The sequence below is a fragment of the Emydura macquarii genome, unplaced genomic scaffold, assembly GCF_026122565.2.
Source record: "Emydura macquarii macquarii isolate MOO-44397 ecotype Brisbane River unplaced genomic scaffold, CSIRO-AGI_Emac_v2 contig_1348, whole genome shotgun sequence".
Lineage (NCBI taxonomy): Eukaryota > Metazoa > Chordata > Testudines > Chelidae > Emydura > Emydura macquarii.
This window is the reverse complement of record NW_027131485.1, coordinates 9390476-9414724: the sequence shown is the minus strand read 5'-3', so window position 1 is coordinate 9414724 and position 24249 is coordinate 9390476. Positions and strand designations below refer to the sequence as shown.

Here is a 24249-nt window from a genome sequence, read left to right as displayed (position 1 = left end):
CAAGTGGACACCAAATACTTTAATATATAGATCCGCCTTTTGTCCAGCAAGTGTGTCACGCGCTCCCGTCCTCTCTGGCAAACCTGCATGCTGGCCATTAGGTGTATTGCTACTCATTCCATCTCCTAAGATCTGTCTTCTTCCATAGGCATTTGGCCAGTCCTTCCTGCAGCCAGATATACACCTATTTAAACAGAATCTATTCTACCTGGAGACTCTGAATACGAAGCAGAAGCTGTACCACAAGGTGAGTCCCACTTGGTCAACACCTATAAATGCTTTGTGGAGCCGCTAGAGGGCGCTGTGCTAGGCTGAGAGCAGTGTGCCAGCATTATGGTCTGGTCTCTCCTGAACCTGGAATGTTAGCAATTACTGCCCGATGGTACTAGAAAGCTGCAGCTCCAAGCTCTTGATGGTATACAGCTCCCCGAGGAGAGGTCTCGGAGGGCAGGCTGTAGGTGGGGAGTGCATCAGATCTTGAATCACCGTATTCCTCTGGTGGTGGTTGTGCTAGGGGCACATTGCTGGGGGCACAGCATGGAGTAAATCAACATTCCCCTTGACCTGTTACACTATTGTCTGGTACGGAAGTGATCCCACCTCTGCACAGTCACAGTAAAAACCTGGTGGGCTCTTTCATGCCAGTAGGGAGGGGGATGGGATATAGAGGTCATCCCAAAATGGGTGGGGAGGAAAGGATTCGCTGGGACAAATCTTCCCCATTCCTTGACCACAAGGGGCACAGCATAGAAGTGCCCCCACAGTTGCTTAGTTTCTCCATGATATGGGGAGAGGGGAAAAAACAAGTCCAGGATAGGAGCCTCCCCCCTGTGAAGGCAGAGGGGGGAAATCTGCTGTCCATCCCAATAACCAGGAAGGCGCAGGGTGCGGACCAAAAGCTATTGTGCTTAGGGGGCGGAACAACATGACAAAGGATGATGTTGGGGGGTGGGATTTGGACTCACCAGTGGAGGAAGGCTGAGGGTCTGTATGTGAAGCGTTTGGCCCTCACCTTGGTAAGCTGCAAGGTATTTGACCTTGAAAATCAAGTCATCTTGATTGCCATGTTGAATGTCCCCATTCCCCCCCTTCATTTCTGGCATATTGGCCTGGTCTTGAAGGACTGGAGGTAGAATCCTGGGTTTAGTCCACCTGGCTACCATATGAAAGCAGGGAGCCCAGGGTTGGACCAGCGATCCCAGAGGAACTCTGTCCTTGAGCTGTGTACATAGCTGTGCCACGCAGGCTGTTGTGGACGGTGCTATAGCTCATTTTCACAACTCGTAGAAATGTCTTGGTGCTTTTGTAAGCGTCTGGAGTTGGGTGGGTGTCTGGCTGGCTGGAGTGAGAAAGGGACTTGCTGATATTCTACTGCCATTGTTCTTCAGTGTTCATTGCCACTGAGATGAATGGGGCCAAATTCACCCCTGCCTTACACCAGGGATCAGTTTGGCTCACTGTTCCATTCTCTGCAGACTCAGCATTGCTACACTGGTTCACACTTGGGATGTGTTCTGCACGGTCAAAGGGGCTAGCGGCATCTGTTCCTAAATGAAAGCTGAAATCCTAGAGAAATCAATGTGCTGCCAGCAAAGTGATGGTCAGGTGCAGTTCTGCTTACTGCCTCAATCTGGCCTTGGCCTTGGAGAGCTGCTTCTCCCCAGGGTGGGTGCGCTGACATGGCGCCAGTACTGGCTCGGTCTGTCCCTGTGCTGGAGGATTGTCAGCTTGTGGGGACGTGACGGAGTTTGCTTCTCTCACCCTGCAGAAGATCTTCCGGACAACCATGCTGTTTCAGTTTGTGAATGTGCTGCTTCAGGTGCTGGTCCACAAATCGCACGACCTGTTGCAGGAAGAGATCGGCATTGCCATCTACAACATGGCCTCGGTGGACTTTGACAGCTTCTACTCGGCATTTCTCGCAGAATTCTTAGCCAGCTGTGATGGTGTGGACTCCAACCAGAAACATGTACTGGGGAGGAACTTCAAAATGGACAGGGTAAGGGGGAACGATGCTGTGGAGGGGCTACTTCTGGGCCAGGGACAAGCATGCGTCGCAGTAGAGCTATATCAGGTCATGCACTACTTCTGGGTGACACAGTCACGGCCAGCTGGAGACCTGACACCTGCAAATTCCCCACCAAACAAAGAGTTTCTCAGAATTGTCACTAAAGACAGGTGGCTTTCTATTGTCCTCGGTGCCTTCAACTGGGGTTTCCTGGGGCTGCTAGCAAATCCACCGGCTGTCTTGTCTCCTATGATTGTCTGTAAAGCTGGGAATGAACTGACATATTGAGGGAATAAACTTCATCTGTGGAATTTACTCACAGGGCCAGGATGTGTACACCCCTTCTGGAACAAGGGCACTAAACATTGCTCAAACAAGAGCTTGCCTGTAGCTCAAGAGCTGTAGCGAAGATGTATAAAATAGTGTAGCTGCAATCTCATCCATCTCTTGCAGGCCTCTTGGATAAAGATAGAGTTAAGTGGGGACTGTAATCTCCCCAGTGTGCACATCCTTGTGAAATACACATAGCAATGGCTACAGGCCATGCTTCCACGCTCCTTGGAGCGTACTTGGCCTTTGGGTGCTCCTGATCTAGAAGGGGATTTTGTATGCAGGATTCTTTGCTTCCATGTGCCCTGTAGCACTAGGAAACTTGGAAAATATGCTATGTGGCTCCCTCTGCCAAAAAGCACACAGGTGGCTCCTCCACTGACTATGTGATGCCAGCTCATGTTCTGCATGCCTAGGCACACTCAGAAATCAGTACTGTAAATAAAATCCAGGATTTTCAAGCCTCTCTTGCAGGGAGCCCGACTCTCAGTAACTAGCCATTCGATTGCAGAACTATTCCAGGCAGAGTAGTGGCTTCCCTCCTAGTATGAAATTGCAAAAAGAGCTTATTTACATCAAAGATTTGCCCTGGGATTGAGCTGTGGGGGAAACTGCCATGAGGTATTCTCCTGGCATCTCCAGGAGAACTAGGTTATAGATGGAATAAATAGGCTCATTGATTATTTGCTAGGACAGTGCCATATACTGCTCCGTATAGTAAGGTAGTACTTGCAGACACTACGCCATTGTCACTGTAACTATGTTGCTTGATCTTTCTCCAGGACCTCCCATCATTTACCCAGAACGTGCACAGACTGGTGAATGACCTGCGCTACTACAGACTCTGCAATGACAGTTTGCCCCCTGGAACTGTGAAGCTCTAGTTTCTGCACTGGACTCATGTTTTGATCACTGCAACGAATGGATTTGTACTTCTTTTGTCACCACCTCCTCTGCTCCCCGATCTCGTCAGTGCTGCAGGATTCAGTGTCTTGCGCATGGGCACACGTTCTTGGGTTCACGCACGCTTCCTTACCCAATCCAAAAAACCCCTGTTGAGTCAGCAGCACTGCCTACAAGGATGTCTCTTAACGCCAGCCATAGAGCATTCCCATCATATGAAAAGTCATCTTGCTGGGTTCTTGTTTTACTAACGTAGCACTTTGTTGCATCTGGAGATGTCAGTGAGTTGTGCTGACAAATCTCGTGTGTGTCAATCATGAGGCAGAAACGCCAAAGACTACTTCAGACATTCGCACCTTCGCATCATTCCGCCTTCCCGCCCCGCCCTGCTCTTGAAGGAGGAGAATTGTGATGCTGGGACTGTTTCGGCACTTGTCACTCCCTTTCATTTTTAAATTGCCTTGAAGCCTCCCTGCTGTTTTCAGGGATTTAGAGACTTTTGGGTTTTTTTTAATGTTTTCTCGTCATTCCATTGTGATACTAAAACAACATGCTTAATGGAAATAAAGTGCTTACTTTGTTGTTTTAATAGCTTCTAACGTCTTAGCTCCATCAAGCTGCTTTACTAGATTGAAAAGCTTTTCTTATCCTGGAAAGTGTTATGGGGTGGCTCTGGGTTCTTGCCCTCCTGCCCACCCCCAAATGTGAAGAAACTTTCATAGGTGCATGATGCTGCAATATGGGATACCTGGATTCAAGGTTAATCTTGGGCTAGACCAAAGGGTTTTACTTGGAGGTTGAGCAATGGGCAAAAAGTCCAACAGTCTCCATTTCATACTGGGCCAAAGTTTATGTTGGCCCCGGTAGCACATTTGTGCCATTATTAGGCACCTGGGACATGGACTTTGCTTTTAGAGTCTCTAACGTCTGAGACAGTCCTGGGTGAAGTTTTACTTCATAGTCTGATCCCCATGGAAATCCACCAAGGAGTACGGCCATCCACAGCCAGGATTGGATGATTTGCATACCACCCTTGCTGTCTGTGGATTCGCATACCACCACTAAAGAAGAGAGCAGTTGTTTTGATGCATCCTGAAATTTCTAGCTCATTTCCTTTGTGATACCCATACCTGAAGGAGTTTCCACCTAGAGAGATGTGCAGGTTGATCTTGCACTGTAGTGTTGGTAAAGGAGATCTCTTACAAGGAGCCTTGCAGTAGCATTGCCAGTCTGCACAGAATTCCTAAAGCAGGCATTTTTGGGGAGCAGGAAAGAGGTTTATTCCCACTAGCCTAATACCCAGATAGGAGGGAGGGCCAGTCCTAGTCTGGTTCTGAGCTCCACTTCCATCTGGTGTTTCTGAAAAGTCACCTCACTTCTATAAGAAGGCAGCTGGCTGTGTGCTCAGGCCCTTGGAGATGCCTGTGTGCACACTGAAGTACATACAGTGGAGGTTGACTTCTGCCACTGACCCAGCACAACCATTTTACTTCGAGTGATTGCTCATATCCATTTCAATATAGGTGAGTGCATGCCACTGTGCACTGGTTCCTGAACTTTTTTTCCCCTTAGCAGACCCCGTAGGGTCGGCTTAGGCACCCCCTGGAGTAGCGCGCTCCTGCCACGGTATATGGGGCACCGCCAACCCTGCGGGCCCTCAGTTCCTTCTTTTCGCCTGTGACGGTTATTGGAACGTCTTGCCTCTTGCCTTCTAGCAAGCAGCAATCCCCTTACGAACTGTTTCTTGTTGTTAATAGTTGAGTACTTAGTGTTAAGAGTTTGTTAAAGTGTAGTTAGAATAGAAAAGCGCCTTTAGGGGCTTAGTCGGGCCATGCCCGGCTCTCCAGGTTTTAAAGCCTGTGCCGCTTGCGGCAAACCCTTGCCTGTAAGCAACCCCCACGATCGCTGCCTTAAATGCCTGGGGGAGCAGCATCGTCGGGACAAATGTAAAATATGAAAAGCTTTCAAGCCACAGACTCAAAAAGAAAGAGATATCCGGCTGAAGGCTATCTTGATGGAGGCAGCGTTCCACCTGGACTCTGAACCAGCGTGTTCCCCCACGGCACTGAACATCTCCTCGGTGCAGAGCGCTCCACCAGCACCGGAGTTGACACGTCACCACCAGTCGCCGGTGCCTAAGAAAAGGAAGCGCCAGAGTACCAAGCGCCAGGACTCCCCACACCGCCTGCGTGGCTGGGGTCGAGCCGGGAGATGCACACTTTTACGTCCCACTACGCCATCGTGCAGCAGGTGAGAGAGGACACGGGATTCGGCAGGGCCGTGCTGATAAGAGCAGCTCACCAATGACTCCTACCCACCTCCAAGGTATGTCTATTTAATCACCTATATTGGAATGGATATGAGCAATCACTCGAAGTAGAAAACAGGGTTACTTACCAGTAACTGTTGTTCTTCGAGATGTGTTGCTTATATCCATTCCACACCCACCCTCCGTCCCCGCTGTCGGAGTCAGCAGAAAGAAGGGACTGAAGGCCCGCGGGGTTGGCGGTGCCCCATATACCGTGGCATGAGTGCAGTACTCCAGGGGGCGCCTAAGCCGACCCTACGGGCTCTGCTAAGGGGAAAAAAGTTCCAGGAACCAGTGCACAATGGCATGCACTCACCTATATTGGAATGGATACGAGCAACACATCTCTAAGAACAACAGTTACTGGTAAGTAACCCTGTTTTTCCGTGCACGGCTTCCCAGGCTGGCACCAGTTTTGTGTGTCTTTGCAAACACAGTAATCAGAGCAATGTATTGACCTGGGATGAAAGTGCATGTTTTCCCCTGTCTAAACAATTAAGCAAGGACAATACTTTGGAAGGAATCCAGGCCAGGATGATGGAGTCATTGAGGCTCAGACTAAAACTACCAAGCCGTATTCACCCATAAATAAGGATCAAAAAGGGCATAATGACAATTGTTTGCGCTTTCTAGGTCACCTGTAAGGTGGCTAGTGTCACTAACCAAAGGAGGTGTTAATCTGTGGTACATAAGATACCTATATCTGGGACCGAAATCTGTGAGCCTGAAATTGCTAAATTCTAGTATCACCATGCAGTTGGGTTCTGTCATCCATCTTGGTCATGCAGGGCCTTTGTCAGTATATCTGAGGTCATTACAAGTTCAGGCAGAGTTGGTCTTCCATGATAAAAGTGTTGGTATCTGGTGGTAATTGAAGAGGCTGGTCCTATTATTATGTGGGCTGTAACTTCCTTACAACTGTGGGCAGGTTTTCCAAACAGTTTCCTAGTATGCCTCCACGTCCCAGCTGGCAAGCAGATGACAGTGTGTGTTGATCAAGATGGTGTCTCTGCTGTCCTTCCCCATCATTGTTGTTGGATAGAGTAGCAGCCTGCAGTGCAAGAGCAGGCAATAGCCCAGTGGCTTAACCTAGCCTCCAACCCTGTTGGCTGAGAAATGCCAGCATAGAGTGGGAAGGCTGTGCCCCCCAGCTAACACGGCACCTGGAAAAGCCAAGGAAATGTTTGATTCATTAAAGCTTTTTGATTCCTGCAAAAAATTTTCTAATTTAAACCAAAAATTGTGTCCCCAAACTTGGCTCTTCTGTGCTTGTCTGCAAATTCCCCCATCTGACAGGCTGACGAGCTCTATTAACGTTACAATATTAACATGTTATAAGTTGTAGGTGACACACAATCCCCAGGGAGCAAAGCTTTATTGTGAAGGGATGAATAGTTACACTGACCACTGTATATCAGCTGAATGGACTCTACTGCAGGAAGTGGGGTGACACCCATGCCCCAGGGAATGTATGAAGGGGTACTGGGAACACACAGCCATGCATGTTCCTTTTGTGGCATGTCAGCACCAGGATAGAGTTCTTGATACTTTGCTTCTTTAGAAGAAAACAACTTTCCTGGTGCCACTGTTCTGGGAGCAATGACCTGCTGGCATTGCAACAAGCCGTACCATTTGCCCCTTGGAATGCAGCCAGACCGGGAATGTGGATCAATGACCAGGTGGCTGTTTGGAGAGTGTCTGCAGCTGGCTTCACTCAACTGAAAAGGTTTTGTGTCTTTAGGGGACCAGCATAGAGAAGCTGAGCCCAACAAGAACAGGCTGGAAATATGAGTGACTATCAAATGGCCTTACTTTGGAGCCTTGTGTGGGACTGGAAAGGGGAATTAGGCACCCCCTCCTCCACTAAGGAGAAAGCTGCTCCGCAGCAGAATTCCCACACTGTTACTTTAAATTTTTGTCATCACTTTTCCGGTTGTCTCGGAAGAAAATGGACCAGTCTTCATGGATGAAGCTCTCCTTGTTATCTGGCTTGAAGGCAGGGTTACTTCGGAGCATGCACAGCAGCCCCTTTGCCTGAGCAGGACAATTGTCTATGACTGCATTGACAAATGCAGGTGGGATGATCTGTGAATAAAAGGCTTGGTGTATCTGGCCTTTCAGTCTCTCCTAATAAGATTAATTCCTCTGTAACAGAGCTGCCTCTTTCTTCTGTCATGAAACTGTACAAACTCCCTTGTGCACTCGCTGATGCCCTGTCATTATATATCCTGACTGTCTGGAAGGAGGTGAGAGATGGAGAACAGCCCTTCATCTTTGTCGCCCATTTGAATCAAAAACTCATCTTTGGCCAAAAGCCAACGACCTCAGTTGATTTTCCCAGGGACTGCTTAATCACATCCAGCATGGCTCCTTGTTGGCAATCTGGGCAGAAAAGTTGTGGGTCGAAGAGACTCCGAGACAATTCCCATTTCACTTATGGAGTTGATGCCTTCACCAGCACTGTGCAGTCACGAAGTTTGTGACCACATTTGCTGGCTCTGTGTATCACGTGTCTGCATTGGCTCTTGCCAGTAGTCAGTTTGTTTTTACATCCCTCTTCTTCTTTTCCATTTGCAGTAGCCTTGACTATATCAGCATATGGCTTCCACCCACAGGAAATGGGAGGCAAGATCTCTTGATCAAGTTCAGTCTAGCCCTGGTCTGCCCCTTTCTCAGCTGTTTGTGCCCTGCATGCTGGAAGCATAGAGTTGCAGTTACCTCAGTCATCCTGCCTCCACTACCTCTGCTTTCTTGTCTTCTAGGAAGGAGAGAATGAAGGAGACAGGAAAAAAAAGGCAGGTCAGGGGTCAAAAATGAGAGTGGTGGTGTCCCTGCCCCTTTTCTGGTCATGTGCCTCATCTGTGAGCAGAATGGAATGGTTAGGCTGATAGCTAACAGAATTTAGCCTGTTCTTCCAGAGCTGGGTTGGCTTTGCAGGGATTGAATCATTGTGCTGTCAGGACAGTGACAGACTATGGCTGGAAGGTGCCCAAGGAGCCACTCATGAGTGAGGGGGGTATTTATACACAGCCACTGTCTTTAATCCACAGTTGTACTAGGAGGGGGATTGGGTATCAATTGCTTTCCCTTGTCCCCAAAGTCCAGCCCTGTTCATGGGTATGCAGCCAGCCCTTCACCTGCTTGGCTGCTGCCTCCAGGCACTAAGAGCTTCGGTTGCATTTTGCCTCAGTTGTTGGCCATCTCCAGCAAAGAGTGAGGTCTTGCCCTAAAAATCCTTTCATTTTTCCTCTGTCTTTACACCCCGCTTCTGTCTTTGGGCCACTCGCCGGCACTGTCCAGAGCAGGCACTCAGATTCCTTTCTTGCATTCCATTGGTGGGCACTGGGGTGATTGCCGTAGTCTGTAACCAGGATGGGGGAGAATGATGGTTGGCCCAGGCCTTTGCTTGGGTGTGAGCTAGCAGACAGCTATCCCCACTGGAGGGCTGTCCTACTGCTGGAGGCCAGTCCTTACAGCTTGGACAGAAAAGAGCTGCCAAGGTCAAAGGGAGATTTTAAAAGCAAGATCAGACTCATGGGAAGAGTCAAATCAAGTGCTCGAGGGGTTGCTGCGTGCTAGGAGTGATCAGGAAGATTGGGCTGCCCGTTCTCCTCTTAGGAGGTGATAGAGCTAAGCATTTTTTTTTTTTTTTTTGGAAGGCTGGTGCAGCTTGGCTCTTCATGCCACTGGGTCCGCAAGTGAAAGCGTTGCCATGGGTCATGATGTAATAGGAAACTTTTGAATAACAACCTTCACAGCTGTAGAGCCTGGGCCGTGCACTTGCTCATTGATAACACTTGTGATGGAGGCTGTATGACTTGCATGAACAATGCAGCAGTGAAGAATGGTCTTGTGGATCTGTCCTGGGCCTGCGTGCCCAGAGGTGTCTCAATTATCCCATCTGTAAAACTACAGTAACATGACCCAGGCAAGGCTGTTGTGAGGCTTAATTCACTGTTTGTAAAGGGTTTGGAGATCCTTGGGCAGTGAGCTTTATATGAGCACACAGTAGTATTAATTAGCTCATAAAAATGTCCCAGGAGCATGCTGGGAACTAGTTCAAATTACCTCCATTTTAAAGAAACTAAGTGACTACAATTTTCCATTGACTTGGAGCTGGTTTAATAGAAATGTTTGAGTCACAGTTGTCCTAAGAAGAGTCTCGGGAGTCTTACGTGTATGGGAAATTAAATTAATCCAGTTATAAAATGAATTACAGGAAATTAATCCCAGCTGTGAGGTTCTGACGACAACCATTTTTAGCTCTGCTCTTGTGGTTTGCTGTCCCTAAAGCCCCTTGCAGTGGTCACCATCTTCTCCTACCTGAGTTACTGCAGTAGTCCCCTATGCTTTAGCTTGAGCAATAACTGCTCAGTGACTGCTACCACTGTCAGGGGCAGTTGGCTTTTTAATAGTGACCAGAGATTTAATAAAAGCAACCAATCTTCTGTACAAAAGATCACGAGATGCTTTTGTGGTGAGTGCAGCTGCAGTAGCCATCCATTAGTGGAGACTAATCTAATGCCTGTTAGTGGATAGGGAAGTGGGCTGGGTGGCAAGACAACCTAGGTTCCGTTCCCAGCTGTGCCCTGGCTTTATGTAACCCTAGGCAAGTTGCTTCCCTTTCTGTGCCTCAGTTTCCCTGTTTGTAAAAGGGAGATGATGCAAAGAGCTACGTTTCTTCCATTCCCCGTTCTCCATCAGGTTTGCCAACTTAGACTAAACTCTGACCACATTATTTGAAACATTTCTTGGAGCACCAGTTTTTAAATGCTTCCCCCTCCACCCCCTTTTCATATTCTAACACAGATTTCTGGTTTTATTGCCTCTCTCCTCCTAGGAGCATGAGGCCGTCCCTAACATTGTTACAAGGTGAGAGCTGGTTTCCAAATTCCTACTCAGTTAAATATTACTGTTAATTAGGAAGGGCCTCTAGATAGCTTGGGTCTCTTTTTTGTTCTCTGGGATGGAGGAATCCGGCTGCTAGTTGTATTTCCAGCAGCTTGCATAAGAAGTTGATACTCCCAGAGGATGTCTGCTTATATCACTCAATCCCCACACACTTTGGCACAGTTGGCACTCTGTAGAGGGAGGCTGGTAGAGAAACAGCAGGTCAGGACTGACCTGCAGCAGTAATGCTATATCCTGCTTTATTCTTACGCTGCGCTCATCGCTGTAATACAAGTGCGTGTTAAGTGACGTGACTGTCACATGTCTGTGAATGGGGCGCACTGCCAGAGCTGAGAGAGAGGAGCTTGCACTGCAGCTGCCTAAAATTTAAAATCTTTCCAAATGTGCATGACTACGATTAGATCCAGGGCAAGAGTTAAAGCAATATAAGGCATGTGTGTGGCATCTTCAATGCAAACTGTGACCCAGAGGGAGGATGAATAATGGAAAATCTCTTCCCAGAGGGAACTGTAGGACCGGAAGGCTGGCTCCAGGTACCAGAGGAAGCTGCCGAGCCAACAGCTCTTTCATCACTGGTGGCAGGGCTGTGCGGAAGGACAGACAATCCTGAGGTGGTGAGTAAACAGGGCCCCTAGGAGTCACCTGGAACAATCCAGGAAGGGTTTTAAAACCGACAAAGGCCCTTTTGCACTGCATGCTGATGCCTGCTGTGAAGAGGTGGGTAATGTGGCTGCACTTCCTTGTGCACATGAGCAGGTGCACAGAGGAGAGGGAGGGGCTGCACTCAGCAGGTGTGGCTGGGGCACCTCCAGGTAAAGAATTTGGGTCAAGGTTGCAGCTTTCATAGGCAACGTGGGATTGAGTGGTAGGCCACCTAGCACCACGGGAGGGACAGGTTCCCACGGCTCCCTGCCTACAAAACAGAGCAACTTACCAGCCATTCCTCCATCCCAGTGACTCCTAGGCCATGTGCTGTGTTGCATCAACTCCTTCAGTGCCTGCCATCCCTCTGCACCCCTTGCTGCTCTCTGCCTCGGGGGCTACAAAAGGAGGTGGCCACCTACTGCCCCACTCCCATTGTGGGTTGTCAGTTTGGGGAGGCCGTAGCTTCCTGCCCAGGGTTGCACAGGAGCGATGCTGGGCTGGGGGGGATGGATGAGCCAGGCAGGAACTGAGCCAGGCTCCCAGAGGTTTGGTTTAATGACAGTTGCCCTCACCCTCCTTTGATCCCTCCCTTCCTAAGGGTGTTTGCAGGGGTTGAGGTCTCCTGTCTCGTTTCTCTAAACTTAGCGCACCCTGCCACCCACTCCCCTTAGCTGCACTGCTGTGAGTTTGTGAAGGGGGATTGGAGGGGGAGCCTAGGCCCTTCAGCTTCTTGTGCTGTCCCCATCAGCTGAGAGGCCAGGAGGAGACAGGGTGGCAGCTGGGCAGAGGTGGGACCAGGCTAGTCAGGATTGCTGGGGTGGGAGTATGCGGGGTGCAGCCCGAGCTGGGCCAGTAGGTGCAGGGGGGTAGTGGGTGCACGGGGGAGTTGGGGACAGGCTGGCTCGGGGGTGGTGGTGGCTAGGGGCCCTGTGGCTCCTGGTACTGTGCATACCCTGTGGGGGAGGAGGAGCTGCTCTGGGGCAGGTGTAGCGACGCCGGGGAGAGGGGTTGGGGCGAAAGGGGTTGGGGGGGAAGCTGGCCCTAGGGCCGGGGCCGTTGCACCCGCCTATGGGGGGCGGGCCTGGCCTGGCGTCCACTTTAAGGGGTGGGACGGAAACCCGACACCGCCCTTGTTCCTCGCAGGGACAAGCGGTGATGGGGGGGCCGGAGCGGAGCCTCCCCCGCCCCGACCCATCCCTGGGCCGGGCTATAAACCCAGCCGGGGCAGGCGGCAGAGCCCTGGCTGGCAGCGGCCGGGCCGAGCCCCGCTGCCCCCGGTCCGCTGCAGGGGAGCGGGCCGCCCGGCGTCCAGTATGGGCCTCTTCCAGCGCTGCGTGGCCAGGAGCCTCCTGCAGGGCCCGTGGAGTCTGTGCGGCTCCGCGCCGGGCCCCGAGCGCCTCAAGCCGGAGGCGCCGCCAGCCCCGCGCTCCCTGGGGCCCGGCTGCGGGCGGCCCTTCAGCGCCGGTGAGTCCCGCGCGCGGCGGGAGGCTGCCGAGCCGCGCGCGACCGTCCCCGCTCCCATCATCCCCGGGCGTCTCGCGCTGCGTTGTCCCGGCTCTCGCGCTGCCTGGGATGACCCGACCCGACCCCGCAATACACAAATCACCCTCCCCCTCCTCCTTCCCCCCCAGCGAGCGGCACCAAAGGCCGGCGCGGGCGCGGTGTCTGACGGGGCCCAGCTGCTGCGCTGCGCCCGGGAACGGGAACGTGCCGCGCGGCTGGAAGCAGCGAACTCAGTCACCGCTGCCGGCCCGGCCTCTGCCTTTGTCTCCAGCACAGTATTTCCACGTGCAGCCGGGGAAACCCCTCCCCCGGCCCGGCCCGGCCCGGCCCTCGCAGCCTGTTGGCTTCGCCTCGCTTCCCGTTCCCTTCCCTGCCCCTCTGCTGCCCCGCAGCCGGCCCGGTCCTGTGCTGCGCTCTCCCTGCAACAGCTCCCAGTCCCTCCCCGCCAGCGCCGTTCCCAGAGCGGCAGCCTGCCGGCATCTGCTGCTGTCGCAGGAAATGGTCCAAGGCCTCGGGGTCGGCTAAAGCTCTAGGGACTGACGCTACTGGCAAGATCCCGCGCTGCTGCTGGGCACCGCGACCCCGGAGCGCTCTGGGCGGGGTCCCTGGTCACAGCCCCGAGAATGAAAAACGCAGCCCCCACCCTATGGCAGCCCTTCTCCCCAGCTGCTTTACTGTGTGTTTAAACTGCCCTGCAGCAAAGGCAGCAGCAGGCTTGTTGCCTTTCATTTTGTTGCTCAGAAGCCAGAGTGGCGCTGCGGGTGGAGGGGTTTGGTGCTGAGGGCTGGTCCCTTTGTCCCTGCAGAGGAAGCTGAGATGGATCTCCCTGCTGTTGCCTGGGCCAACGACGCTCAGCTGCGTCCCGTCCAGCCAGCTCTGGGTGCCCCAGCCTGATAATCCTCGTTTGCCCTATTCTGGGCCTGGGACCAGAATGTTTTCCAAGTTTCTGGGAGGAAAGAGGAAGTGGGGATTTCAAATACAATCAGCCCGTCCCAAGTTGTAACAATGGGGGTGTCGCTGCGCATCTCCATTGGTGTGGCTCTCATGCCAACTGGCCAAAAAGCGAAAGCTCCCCCCCCCCCCCCCCGGGCTCCCCTCTGAGTTTGGCGTGTGTCCAGCTGTGCCTGCTCTAGAAAACTTTGCATCCTTTCAGCTGCCCTAGTGCTGGCAACAACGCAAGTGCGAGTCTAGACAGGGTCCCACATCTTCAGCAGCCACAACTCAGAAGTGCTTTCTGCGCTGGCGCTTGCCCCATTGCTAGGGATGCATCTGTCACTGGAGCCTTTTCTTTGACTGAAAGGCAGCATCGGGTGACGGGCTCTCTTAGTCCCTACAACCCGCTCTCTTCCTATTCACCTTTTTCCCTGTATTCTCTCCTGCCGCTGCAGAGAGAAGTGAGCCCTTTAGTTCCTGGGGTTTAAAGCTTTTGAGTCTTTTAGAAATCCTCTTGAACTTAGCAACAGAGGGATAGATTCAAGCTGCCCATATGCTTCGTTCTCCTTTCCGGTCTGTCTGTCTGCTATAAGTAAAGCCCATGGAACTGGGGCTGAGCATAGGCCAGGCCTGGATTACTGAAAGCGTACTGCGCTAGGCCAGCACCTCTGCTTACAGTTGCCAATCAGCTGCTAGCCTTTCTCCAAGCAGTTCAATCTAACCTCCAGCGATGGCTGCAGTTAGGCATCCAGCTAGACAGACAACTGGGCATCAAATAATGAGCAAGTACAAGCCCTGAATTCAAGGTGCCGCTCTGACATGGGCCTTGCTGCGCTGTAGAACTGACCATGCGTAAGCCTGATCGCTGGAACTCATTTGTCCTGGGTGCAAGGATGGGATCAAGCTGAAACTTGTAGACTTTAAGGTCAGAAGGGACCATCATGATCTAGTCTGACCTCCTCCATATCGCAGGCCACAAAACCTCACCTGCCCACTCCTGTAATAGACCCCTAACTTCTGGCTGAGTTACTGACCACCTCAAATCATGGTTTAAAGACTTCAAGTTACAGAGAATTCACCATTTTCACTAGTTTAAACCTGCATGTGACGTGGGTCCCACACTGCAGAGAGAGGCAAAAAACCACCAGGGTCTCTGCCCATCTGACCCAAGAGAAAATGCTTTCCTGACCCCAAATATGGCAATTAGTTGGACCCTGAGCATGTGGGCAAGATCCAGCCAAACACCTGGGAAAGAATTCTCTGTAGTAACTCAGAGCCTTCCTCATCTAGTGGCCCATCACTGTCCGTTGGAGATATTTGCTGCTTGCAGTCGTAGATCAGCCATGTGCCATTGTAGCCAGTCTGACCATACCATACCCTCCACAAACTTATCAAGCTCAGTCTTGAAGTTAGTTAGGTTTTTGCCCCCACTGCTCCCTTGGAAGGCTGTTCCAGAACTTCACTCCTCTGATGGTTAGAAACCTTCATCTAATTTCAAGCCTGAACTTGTTGATAGCCAGTTTATATCCATTTGTCCTTGTGTCCACATTGGCAATTAACATAAATAACTCTTCCTGCTCCCTGGTATTTATTTTTAGAGAGCAATCATATCTCTGCCTTAGTCCTCTTTGTTTGCCAATCACGAGTGACCTCTTCATCAGAGCACAGGTGTCGGAGCTGCCAGTTACTCTTGCTCCTCTGATGAGTGTCAGGTTTTAGCGAGGAGGTGGGAATTGATTCTGAGGTCCCTGTGCAATGGAAAACTTCAGCTTATCATAGCTCTCAGGATTTTGTCCTTGCTTGCGAGTTCTCTGTGTATTCAGGGCCTTCCCTCTGATCTGGTCCATGACTCATCCTCAGGGCCCACGAGGATCTGGGGATTGTCTGCCGATAGCAAGGCAGGTCCCCTCTCTGCTGTGCCCCCTCCTGAGTCCTGGCTCAGGGTCAGATGCCTGACTGGCTGGCTGAAAGAGAAGGACACTGTGACAGGAGGTTTGGACTGAACAGTAACAGTCTCTGGCCTGGAATAATCTCACTGTTGTTCTTGCCTCCTGCGCCCTCTGATGGGACAGCTGGTGGCTGAAGCACTGTGATGCACTCAGAGAAACTTCTTCTTAGTTAAATGTTGCCTGGCCCATAACCCCTCCCGCCAGCTCTGTTGTAATGTATGTAGGTACAAAATTAGAAAGGCCAAGGCACAAAATGAGATTAAACTAGCTAAAGACACAAAGAGTAAGAACAGAAGAATGACCATACTGGGTAGGGCCAATGGTCCATCTAGCCCAGTATCCTGTCTTCCAACAGTGGCCAATGCCAGGTGCTTCAGAGGGAATGAACAGAACAGGTCATCATCAAAGGTAACAAGAAAACAAGTCACCAAGGCCTGATGAAATACATCCTAGAATCCTCAAGAAGCTGACTGAGGAGATATCCGCACCATTAGCGATTATCTTGGATTATCGTGGAAGACGGGAGAGATTCCAGAGGACTGGAAAAGGGCAACTATAGTGCCAATCTATAAAAAGGACAACCCGGGGAATATCAGACCAGTCTGCTTAATTATTTGCTCCATTATCTTTCCGGGTACTGAAGTTAAGCTATCAGTTTGCAAACACCTAGAAGTAGAAATCATCTGCAAACTTGTCACAATCAAACTGGGTCTAAATAGGGACTTGGAATGGTACTCTCATTACAAGAAGTAATTGTCACTGTTCATACATTCTCACCTCCTAATCAATGGTTGTGAATAGGCCACAACTACTATAAGCAAAGTCCATTCAGTTAGATCTCGTTGTTCCTTAGCCTTGGATATGTGTATATATATACCTCCTATGTGATTTCTATTCCTTACATCTGACAAAGTGGGTTATAGCCCACGAAAGCTTATGCTTGCAGAAATTAAATGTGTTAGTCTTTAAAGTGCTACAGGACTCTCGTTGTTTTTGCTGTATACAGGCTAACATGGCTACCCCTCTGGAACTTTTCACCTAGAAGATAATAAGATGAGAAGTAACAGCATGGATTTGTCAAGAACAAATTGTGTCAAACCAACCTGATAGCTTTCTTTAACAATGTAACAAGACTTATGGGTAGGGGAGAAGCAGTAGATGTGGTATATCTTGATTTTAGCAAGGCCTTTGATACTGTCTTGTATGACCTTCTCGTAAACAAGCTAGGAAAATACAACCCAGATGGAGCTACTATAAGGTGGGTGCGTAACTGGTTGGAAAACCACTTCCAGAGAGTAGTTATCAGTAGTTCAAAGTCAAATTGGAAGGGCATATCAAGTTGGGTCCCCTAGGGATCAGTTCTGGGTCTGGTTCTGTCCAATATCTTCATCAATTATTTAGATTATGGCATAAAGAGTACACTCATAAAGTTTGCAGACAGCACCAAGCTGGGAGGGGCTGGTTGCAAGTGCTTTGGAGGATAGGATTAAAATTCAGAATGATCTGGACAAATTGGAGAAATGGTATGAAGTAAATAGGATGAAATTCAATAAGGACAAGTGCAAAGTACTCCACTTAGGAAGGAACAATCAGTTGCACATGTACAAAATGGGAAATGACTGCCTAGGAAAGAGTACTGTAGAAAGGGATCTGGGGATTGTAGTTGATCACAAGCTAAATATGAGTCAACAGCGTCACACTGTTGCAAAAAAAGCAAATCTTGTTCTGGGATGTATTAGCAAGAGTTCGTAAGCAAGACGCAAAGAGTAATTCGTCCACTCTGCTCCATGCTGATTAGGCCTCAGCTGGAATATTGTGTCCTGTTCTGGTCACTACATTTTAGGAAAGATGTGGACACATTGGAGAAAGTCAAGCAACAAAAATTATTAAAGGTGTAGAAAACACGATCTGTGAGGGAAGATTGAAAAAACTGGGTTTGTTTAGTCTGGAGAAGAGAAGACCGGGGGGAGGGCTTGATACCAGTTTTCAAGTACATAGAAGGTTGTTACCAAGCAGGAAGGAGAAATATTGTTCTCCTTAGCCTTTCAGGATAGGACAAGAAGCAATGAGCTTAAATTACAGCAAGAGTGGTTTAGGTTGGACATTAGGAAAAGCTTCCTAACTGTCTGGGTAGTTAAGCACTGGAATAAATTGTCTAGGGAGGTTGTGGAATCTCCATCATTTGAGTTTTTTAAGAGCAGGTTAGACAAACACCTGTCAGGGATGGTCGTCTAGATAATGCTTGGTCCCACCTTGAGTGCAGAGTGCTGGACTGGATGACCTCTCGAGGTCCCTTCCAGTCCTACGATGCTATGGTTCTATGTCTCTATCTATCGCACAAGGCCAGGGTAGGGTGGGAGCAAGAGAAGTGATGCTTGAAGGATGATGTGTGGGTCGGTAGTGTAGCAGCATTGCCACCCCTGTGTTTGGTGGGTGTGGATGGAAAGTTGTGTTGGCAAGCTGTGACTATCAAGGAGACGTTATCCCAGGTGGGAGAGGCCGCAGCAGAACTGTGCATGCAAAGAGCTCGGGGCTGGAATAGCAGGGGGGCTGCAGATCAGGGATGGGGGAAGCCTTGCAGGGTAGCTGGCTGCAGGTGCCTCCCTTTGACAAGTGAGAGCAGGGCTCTTTGCCTCCGTGGTTAGAACGTTCCCTACGGCGATGAAAGTAGGAGAAACGAGAGCAAATCTCGCTAAATGATGTCCCAGTGTGTGGGCAGACGGAGCCTGGTGCATGGAGGGGTTGGGGTGGCAGGGCTGCAAGTGAAGAATTCAGACTGGAGGGGGCAATGGGCAGGCAGCGGAGGGCGGTGATCTGAACGGGGAGGGAGCTGGGCTGCTCTCTGTGGCTGTGCTGGCAGCTGGCACCGTGGCAGGAGAAGGGGGGGCGCTGAGGGAGGGAGGGGGCAGCTAGCGCATCTGCTGCCTTTGCCCCAGTTGCACCTCGTGTAGCCACAGGCCTGCGGCTATTCTAGGAGGGGAATGTGGCATTCGAGGCAGTGTTGCCTGGTGGGTGGAGCACCAGACTGGGACTCAGGAGACCTGGTTCTATTCTTGGATGTGCCACTGGGTGATTTTGGGCACGTCACTTCCCCTTCCTGTGTCTGTTTGCCCATCTCTAAAAGGGGGGGTGGTGATCCTGCCCTGCTTTGAGAGCGATGGCTTATCGTTCTTTGTGACCACAGTAACGGTCTCCAGAAATGCGAGCTTCCCTGCCTTCTGGAGAGGCCTGCACTCAGGGAGGGGAAGCCTGGGCAGGCATGCATGGGGCATAAGGGAGGGGGGATCTGTTGGCCCTTCCCTGGCACCTACACTTTTCAGGCCCTAACAAAGTCGGCCTCCCAGCCTGGTGAGTCAGTGTCATTCTCCTTATTGTACCGATGGGGCAACCGAGGCACCGAGTGGTGATGCAACAGTCAGACAGTGACAGACAGGTGGGGGGGGGAGGGGTTAGTTCCCTGGAGCCTGCTGCTTGGCTTGGCCTGTCCTTTCATTAACGCCCAGCGAGATCTGTGCTGGCAATTAGGGAGTGTGTTGTGCCCAGCACCATCTCTGCCTCAGGAGAGACGGTTTGCTGGGAGGCTCTAGGAACAGGTGCTGCTCTTCCAGAGCACGAGAGCAGCTGTGTGGAATCAGCTGGACCCTGTGTTCTGAGCCCCTGCTCCAGAAGTTTCTGATCTTTGGCGCCGCAGGCCCACTCTCTTTATGCTCCATCTAGGTATTGGTGCTGTGCCCATCACTGTGGTATCGGAGCACGTTGGCTCATCCATCTGCTGCTGCCCCAGGGGTATTTTTGAAGGGCTCAGATTCCTTCAATTGTTTCTCAGTCCTGAGAGATGCCAAGCACCCACGACCCCCATTGCAGGACCAGTGGGTGCTGAGCACCTCATGAGCTCTGACCCTGTAAGAGAAACGTACCCACACTCCAGCCCCCATCTGGGGCTAGGCAGCAAAAACCAGGACATGCTGGGATTGTTGGGAATCCTGCTCCAAGGTCTGGCTGTTCCTGCCGGCACCAGGGGTCTGAGCAGGAAAACCAGCTGCCATGTGAAGCCAGTAATTCCTGCTCCCTGCTTCTGACTTTGCTGGGAGAAGGTGGGTGCCTTCATCTGTCAGTCCCAGCTCTTGTTGTGTTTGTGGGTGTGTGACCTGGGCTGTAACCTGCCCCTCTCTCACTGTCCATCAGGGATCCCCGGGATCCAGGAACGGACGTTGGTGGCGGTGAAGCCGGACGGAGTGCAGAGGAGGCTGGTCGGTGATGTGATCAAACGCTTTGAGAGGCGCGGATTCAAGCTAGTTGGCATGAAGCTGCTCCAGGTACCCGCCTGCCCCATCCCAGCCTGTTTCTCTGTGCTGGGGCCAGGCAATCCAGAGGCCTGGACAGACCAGCTGCGTGGCGGGGGGATGTTAAAACATAGACTAGATTTGTGCGCTGATGGATGTGAGGCTCTGCCCATTCTGGCCTGAGCCAGGCCGTGCTGGCAGGACCTGTCTAACCTTCCCCAGCAGTCACAGCTCAAACCTGGCCCTCAGCACCCCCTGCTGTTCCAATCCTGAGCATCGCTGCATCTCCAACAGGCATCCTGCACTCCTGCCTCCCCTGGCTCTGCTCTGTTCGCTCCACTATTGCAGGCCTGGGCCGTTCTCCCCCTACCAACCTCTCCCCCTGCGTCGCCTAGCCTGCAGCCTCCATTATTGCACTCCTGCAACTCTCAGCTCTGGCGATGCCCCTCAGTCTGATCCTGCCCCCTCTGCCAGGCCATTTCTAGACTTTTTGAGCCGGAGCTGATTGTCAGTCAGTGAGCTTTTTGTGATCTAAATACAGGCCCACTAGGGCTTCGACGGGGGTCCCCAAGCTTGGTCATTTAGACCACATTTAAGCCAGGATCTGCCAGGATAGAGTCCAGTCCACTAACTCTTTTTCCACTCACCTCTAAATCCCCACTCCACCCCCTGGGATCCACAAATGGTGGCCGGGGGAAATGTAAATTGGGAGACACAAGAACTCAGTTTGAGGTTGATTTCTGGTTCCTACCTCTGCAGCTCCCCCAGCCCATGATCAGGAACTTGTTTGTGCACAGAAATCTGGCAGAAGGGAGGAGTTAGGGCCTATTGCTTTCCCACAGGATCCTGTCCTGGGCTCAGGGCTTGCGTCTCACTTTGGGGTCCCCCCTTCCTTCCAGGCCAATGAGGGGATCCTGGCAGAACATTACCATGAGCTGCGGAGGAAGCCCTTCTATCCTGCACTGATCCATTACATGACCTCAGGCCCAGTGGTTGCTATGGTAAGGCTGCGAGCCCAGTGGGCGGGTGGGGGGGCGCTGAGGGCGAGGGGTAAGGACACAGGGAAGGGTGGGGTGGGTTAAAGGTGATTGGTGGGGATGTAGGACAGTGCTTTTAATTTCATCGTTGATTTCTTTCAACGAAAGGAGACACTTCCAACACTTTACTGGCCTGGAATCCACATTCTCTGGGGCCTTGGTTTCTAAAGCAGCTTGTTCAACCCCAGATCCAGTGCTTAATTTGTGCTGGGGCGCCTCCGGGCCTGGCAGTTCAGAGCCCTGGCGCCTCCGGGCCACTGGCCACATCAGTTATGGAAGTACAACAACGGCTTGAGACCCGGTGCCGCTTTCCTTACATTTGCGCCCTGCCCCGATCCAAGTGCAGAATGACCCCCCGCCAGTGCACTAATGGGGTCAGTCTATGGGGTGGGGCTGAGCCCCTCCCTTGCTGTGCTAGGAAGCAGCACTGGCCCCACACAGGCGGGCGGGGGAGGTGCAGCGTGAAAGTGACCAGCTCATGTTCCCGCCCCAGTCAGGTCAAGCTTCAGTGCCAACGCCATGAAACCCACTCGCTCCAGGGACCTAGGGGGTGCTTAGTGCCGTGGCGGGCAGGGAAGAGCCTGTGCTGACATCACTCCCAGCTGCAGCCCCAGCCCCAGGCCTTATTGCTTCAATGCTTGACCCGCCCCCCCGGTCGGCTTCGGCCTTGGTTTCCATTAGTTTTTCCCTCCCTGCACCTCTCATTGTCTCTGCTCTGCTCTGCTCCCCTCCCCCACAGAACCAGCGCCCACAGCGCCAGTGTAGGACCAGAACGATGCTCTGGCTCAGCTCGGCATGGCCCTACCCTGCCTTGTGCCTGGCTGCCTGCCCCGCTCTGCTTCTTTCACACCTGGCAGGCAGGGTCTGATGGGACTTAAGAGCTGGATATGATCCCAGGCACCCCCTGCCTTCCCCAGTACCCAGTCCTGTTCTGCAGGGCCCAGCCAGCCTGAACGCACCAGTTAATGACCCTGAGATCCCTCCCGAAGGGGAGACCCAGTTTGGGTGCTGGGGCAGAGTTCTTTCTCCCCCGGGTGACTTTGCAATGGGAGCTTCTGCACAGCTTGTCCGGTCTCCCTCAGCATAGCCGCTCACGCAGCCTGTGTGTATTGTAGGTGTGGGAAGGTTACAACGTGGTCAGGACTTCCAGGGCCATGGTAGGAGATACCGACTCCGCTGAAGCCAAGCCTGGGACGATCCGGGGAGATTTCAGCATCCACGTCAGCAGGTACAAACACCACCGAGCCAGCTGGCCAACTAGTGCTAGCATGCTGGGCAATGCCATGTGCACAAGCCCCCGGCAGACCTGAACCTCCTTGGCAGTGCCCAGGGTGCAGGTCCTGGCATCTGAAATAGTCTATGTCTTAAGCTTCCTATAGTCCCATCTGTGGACACATTATTTTAAAGGGTTGGTTGCCTCATCCCAGTGGAGGGGATTGTGGGGAGATGCTAGGGGGATTGAAGTAGCACATAAGCCTATGACATGGGCGTATTGCCCATCTGCGGTGGCCAGAGGCAAAGGGAAGGGTCTCTGCTGCAGGTCCATGTCCCCGGGACAGCCAGGTTCTGCCCTCGAGGCTGTGTGTCTGCCATCCTTACCGTGGGTTTCTCTTGGCCATAGGAACATTGTTCACGCCAGTGACTCAGTGGAGACAGCCCAGAGGGAGATCAGTTTGTGGTTTCACAGCAGCGAGTTAGTGGACTGGGACTGCTGTGATTACTGTAACACTTACCAGCTCTGAAGGCCTCTCCTGGCTGCATTGCCTGGCACAGGATCTTCTACCTCGGACAGCGCGCCGCCTTTCTGTAGCTCCTCACGGCCCAGCGGGCACGCCACAGATCCTGCCGCTGCAGAGTGGAGGCCACGCTTCACATCAACCCTGCTGGAGGGCCTCCCCCTCCCTTCACCCTGCTAGCTGCCCCAGGTGGCAGACTTGCCGCCTTCTCACCATAGCGCCAATGAAGCCTTGAAGATCTGATGTGCATGAAGGAAAAACAATGGTGTTAAGTCCTTGAAGGATTCACATTAAAACCTAATTTGTTACAAATGTGACTCTGGTTTCTCTTCCTCTTCTGTTTTCCTGCTCCTCTTGGGGGGGAGTAGGGGAGAGTCTTGTGGGGCCAGCCACCACCTCTGTTGTAACATGCAACATAAATGGAGTAACCATGGGGCAACCCAGTCCAAACCTCTGATTTTCCCCCATCTGTTATTGTGGAGCAATCTGGGGTAGCTGGGTGGGTGGCACTGTCTGCCCCATATCTATCAGCATAGCGGCAGCTGATCTGAGCCTGCAGGAGGTATCTGGCAATGCGTCCTAGTGGTTGGACAGATGCTGAGCAAGAGAATGGATAGGGCTGAGTGGTGAGATTCAGCAGGTGGGATCTGGGTGAGGAGCAGCAGCTGCCCATCCTGATGCTCTGAGAATCTGTCTGGGAATGAGCAGAACCTTCGGGGCACAGTACCATCAACCGGATCCAATAGAGTCAGCCTGGATAGCGCATCCTCCTCCACAGCTATGAGACCACATCCATGCATCTGTGCCACCGCCAAGTGGATATTGGCCAAAGTTAGATGTAATTTCCCACGACCTGCTCAGTGACCTTGTCTGGGAAGGAAAGATTTGCGATCCGGCAGTAGCTAAGGAGATGATTGGGGGTCTGTGGATCTTCTCTTTCTGAGTGTTGGCTGGACTAACGCATGCTTTAGGCCCCGTGGGAATTTGCTTTCCTGGAGGGATATGCTGGCCACATCAGTGCAGAATGGGCCTAGAGGGTTTTCCCTTGACTTCACAATCCACAAGGGACACACCCCCCCCCCCCACCCCATAATACTCACTCAGGAAATGCTAACGTCCATCCTGTGATGGTTTCTCCTGCTCTGGCGCGTAGAGATCTTTGCTGGCTTTTCCCTCCAGGTTCAGTATGATGGCAACACTTTGCGTTGGGTGGGGTGGGTTGGTGGGTCTCTTGTTGGTACAATTTGCTGATCAGGATTTTGCCAGGGCTGTGGTTGAGTGGTAAGAAGCTTTCCTGGCTGCTCGTGAACTGTTGCTAGGCTTTTATGAACTCCTTGTGTCATGGGGGAGCTGAGGTTGATGAAGATCTCTGCCATCTGTGTACAGGCTGGAGACCCCTTTGTCTTGCCCACATATGGACCAGAGACTACAGTATCCCAAATCACAGGACCTCAAAAGCCAGCAGCAGCCTGGGGTCTTCCTGCCTGTGAAGCACCCTCTCTCCCTGTGTCATGCTGCCATGACGGAGATGATCAGGGGAGCTCTTCTTCGGAACCGCCTTGCTGATGTTATTTATATTTATGGTAGTGCCTACAGGCCCCAGCTGAAATCAAAGCCCCATTGTGTTGGCTTTGTGGCTGCCCGGACCCCTAGTGAGGGACAGCTCCTGTTCCGGAGAGCTCAGTCTAAACAGAGGTGGCAGC

The 24249-nt window shown here is 51.9% G+C and overlaps 2 protein-coding genes across 4 annotated transcripts in view; both read left to right on the top strand.

Annotated features, from left to right (window-relative positions):
- Positions 1-3830, top strand: part of XPO6 (exportin 6) — an 85199-nt gene extending 81369 nt beyond the window's left edge. For all 3 annotated transcript variants that reach the window (XM_067551097.1, XM_067551096.1, XM_067551095.1), the window contains 3 exons: positions 149-247; positions 1769-1999; positions 3121-3830. In XM_067551097.1, the coding sequence (XP_067407198.1) occupies positions 149-247; positions 1769-1999; positions 3121-3222 (432 nt within the window). In that variant the 3' untranslated portion in view covers positions 3223-3830. The remainder of the gene's footprint in view (positions 1-148; positions 248-1768; positions 2000-3120) is intronic.
- An 8474-nt stretch (positions 3831-12304) lies between these two features.
- LOC137155098 (nucleoside diphosphate kinase, mitochondrial-like) lies at positions 12305-22863 on the top strand. The gene is made up of 5 exons (XM_067551094.1): positions 12305-12569; positions 19676-19806; positions 20673-20774; positions 21926-22038; positions 22432-22863. The coding sequence occupies exons 1-5, from the start codon at positions 12419-12421 to the stop codon at positions 22550-22552; spliced, it is 618 nt and encodes a 205-aa protein (XP_067407195.1). The 5' UTR covers positions 12305-12418; the 3' UTR covers positions 22553-22863.
- The last annotated feature ends 1386 nt before the right edge of the window (positions 22864-24249 follow it).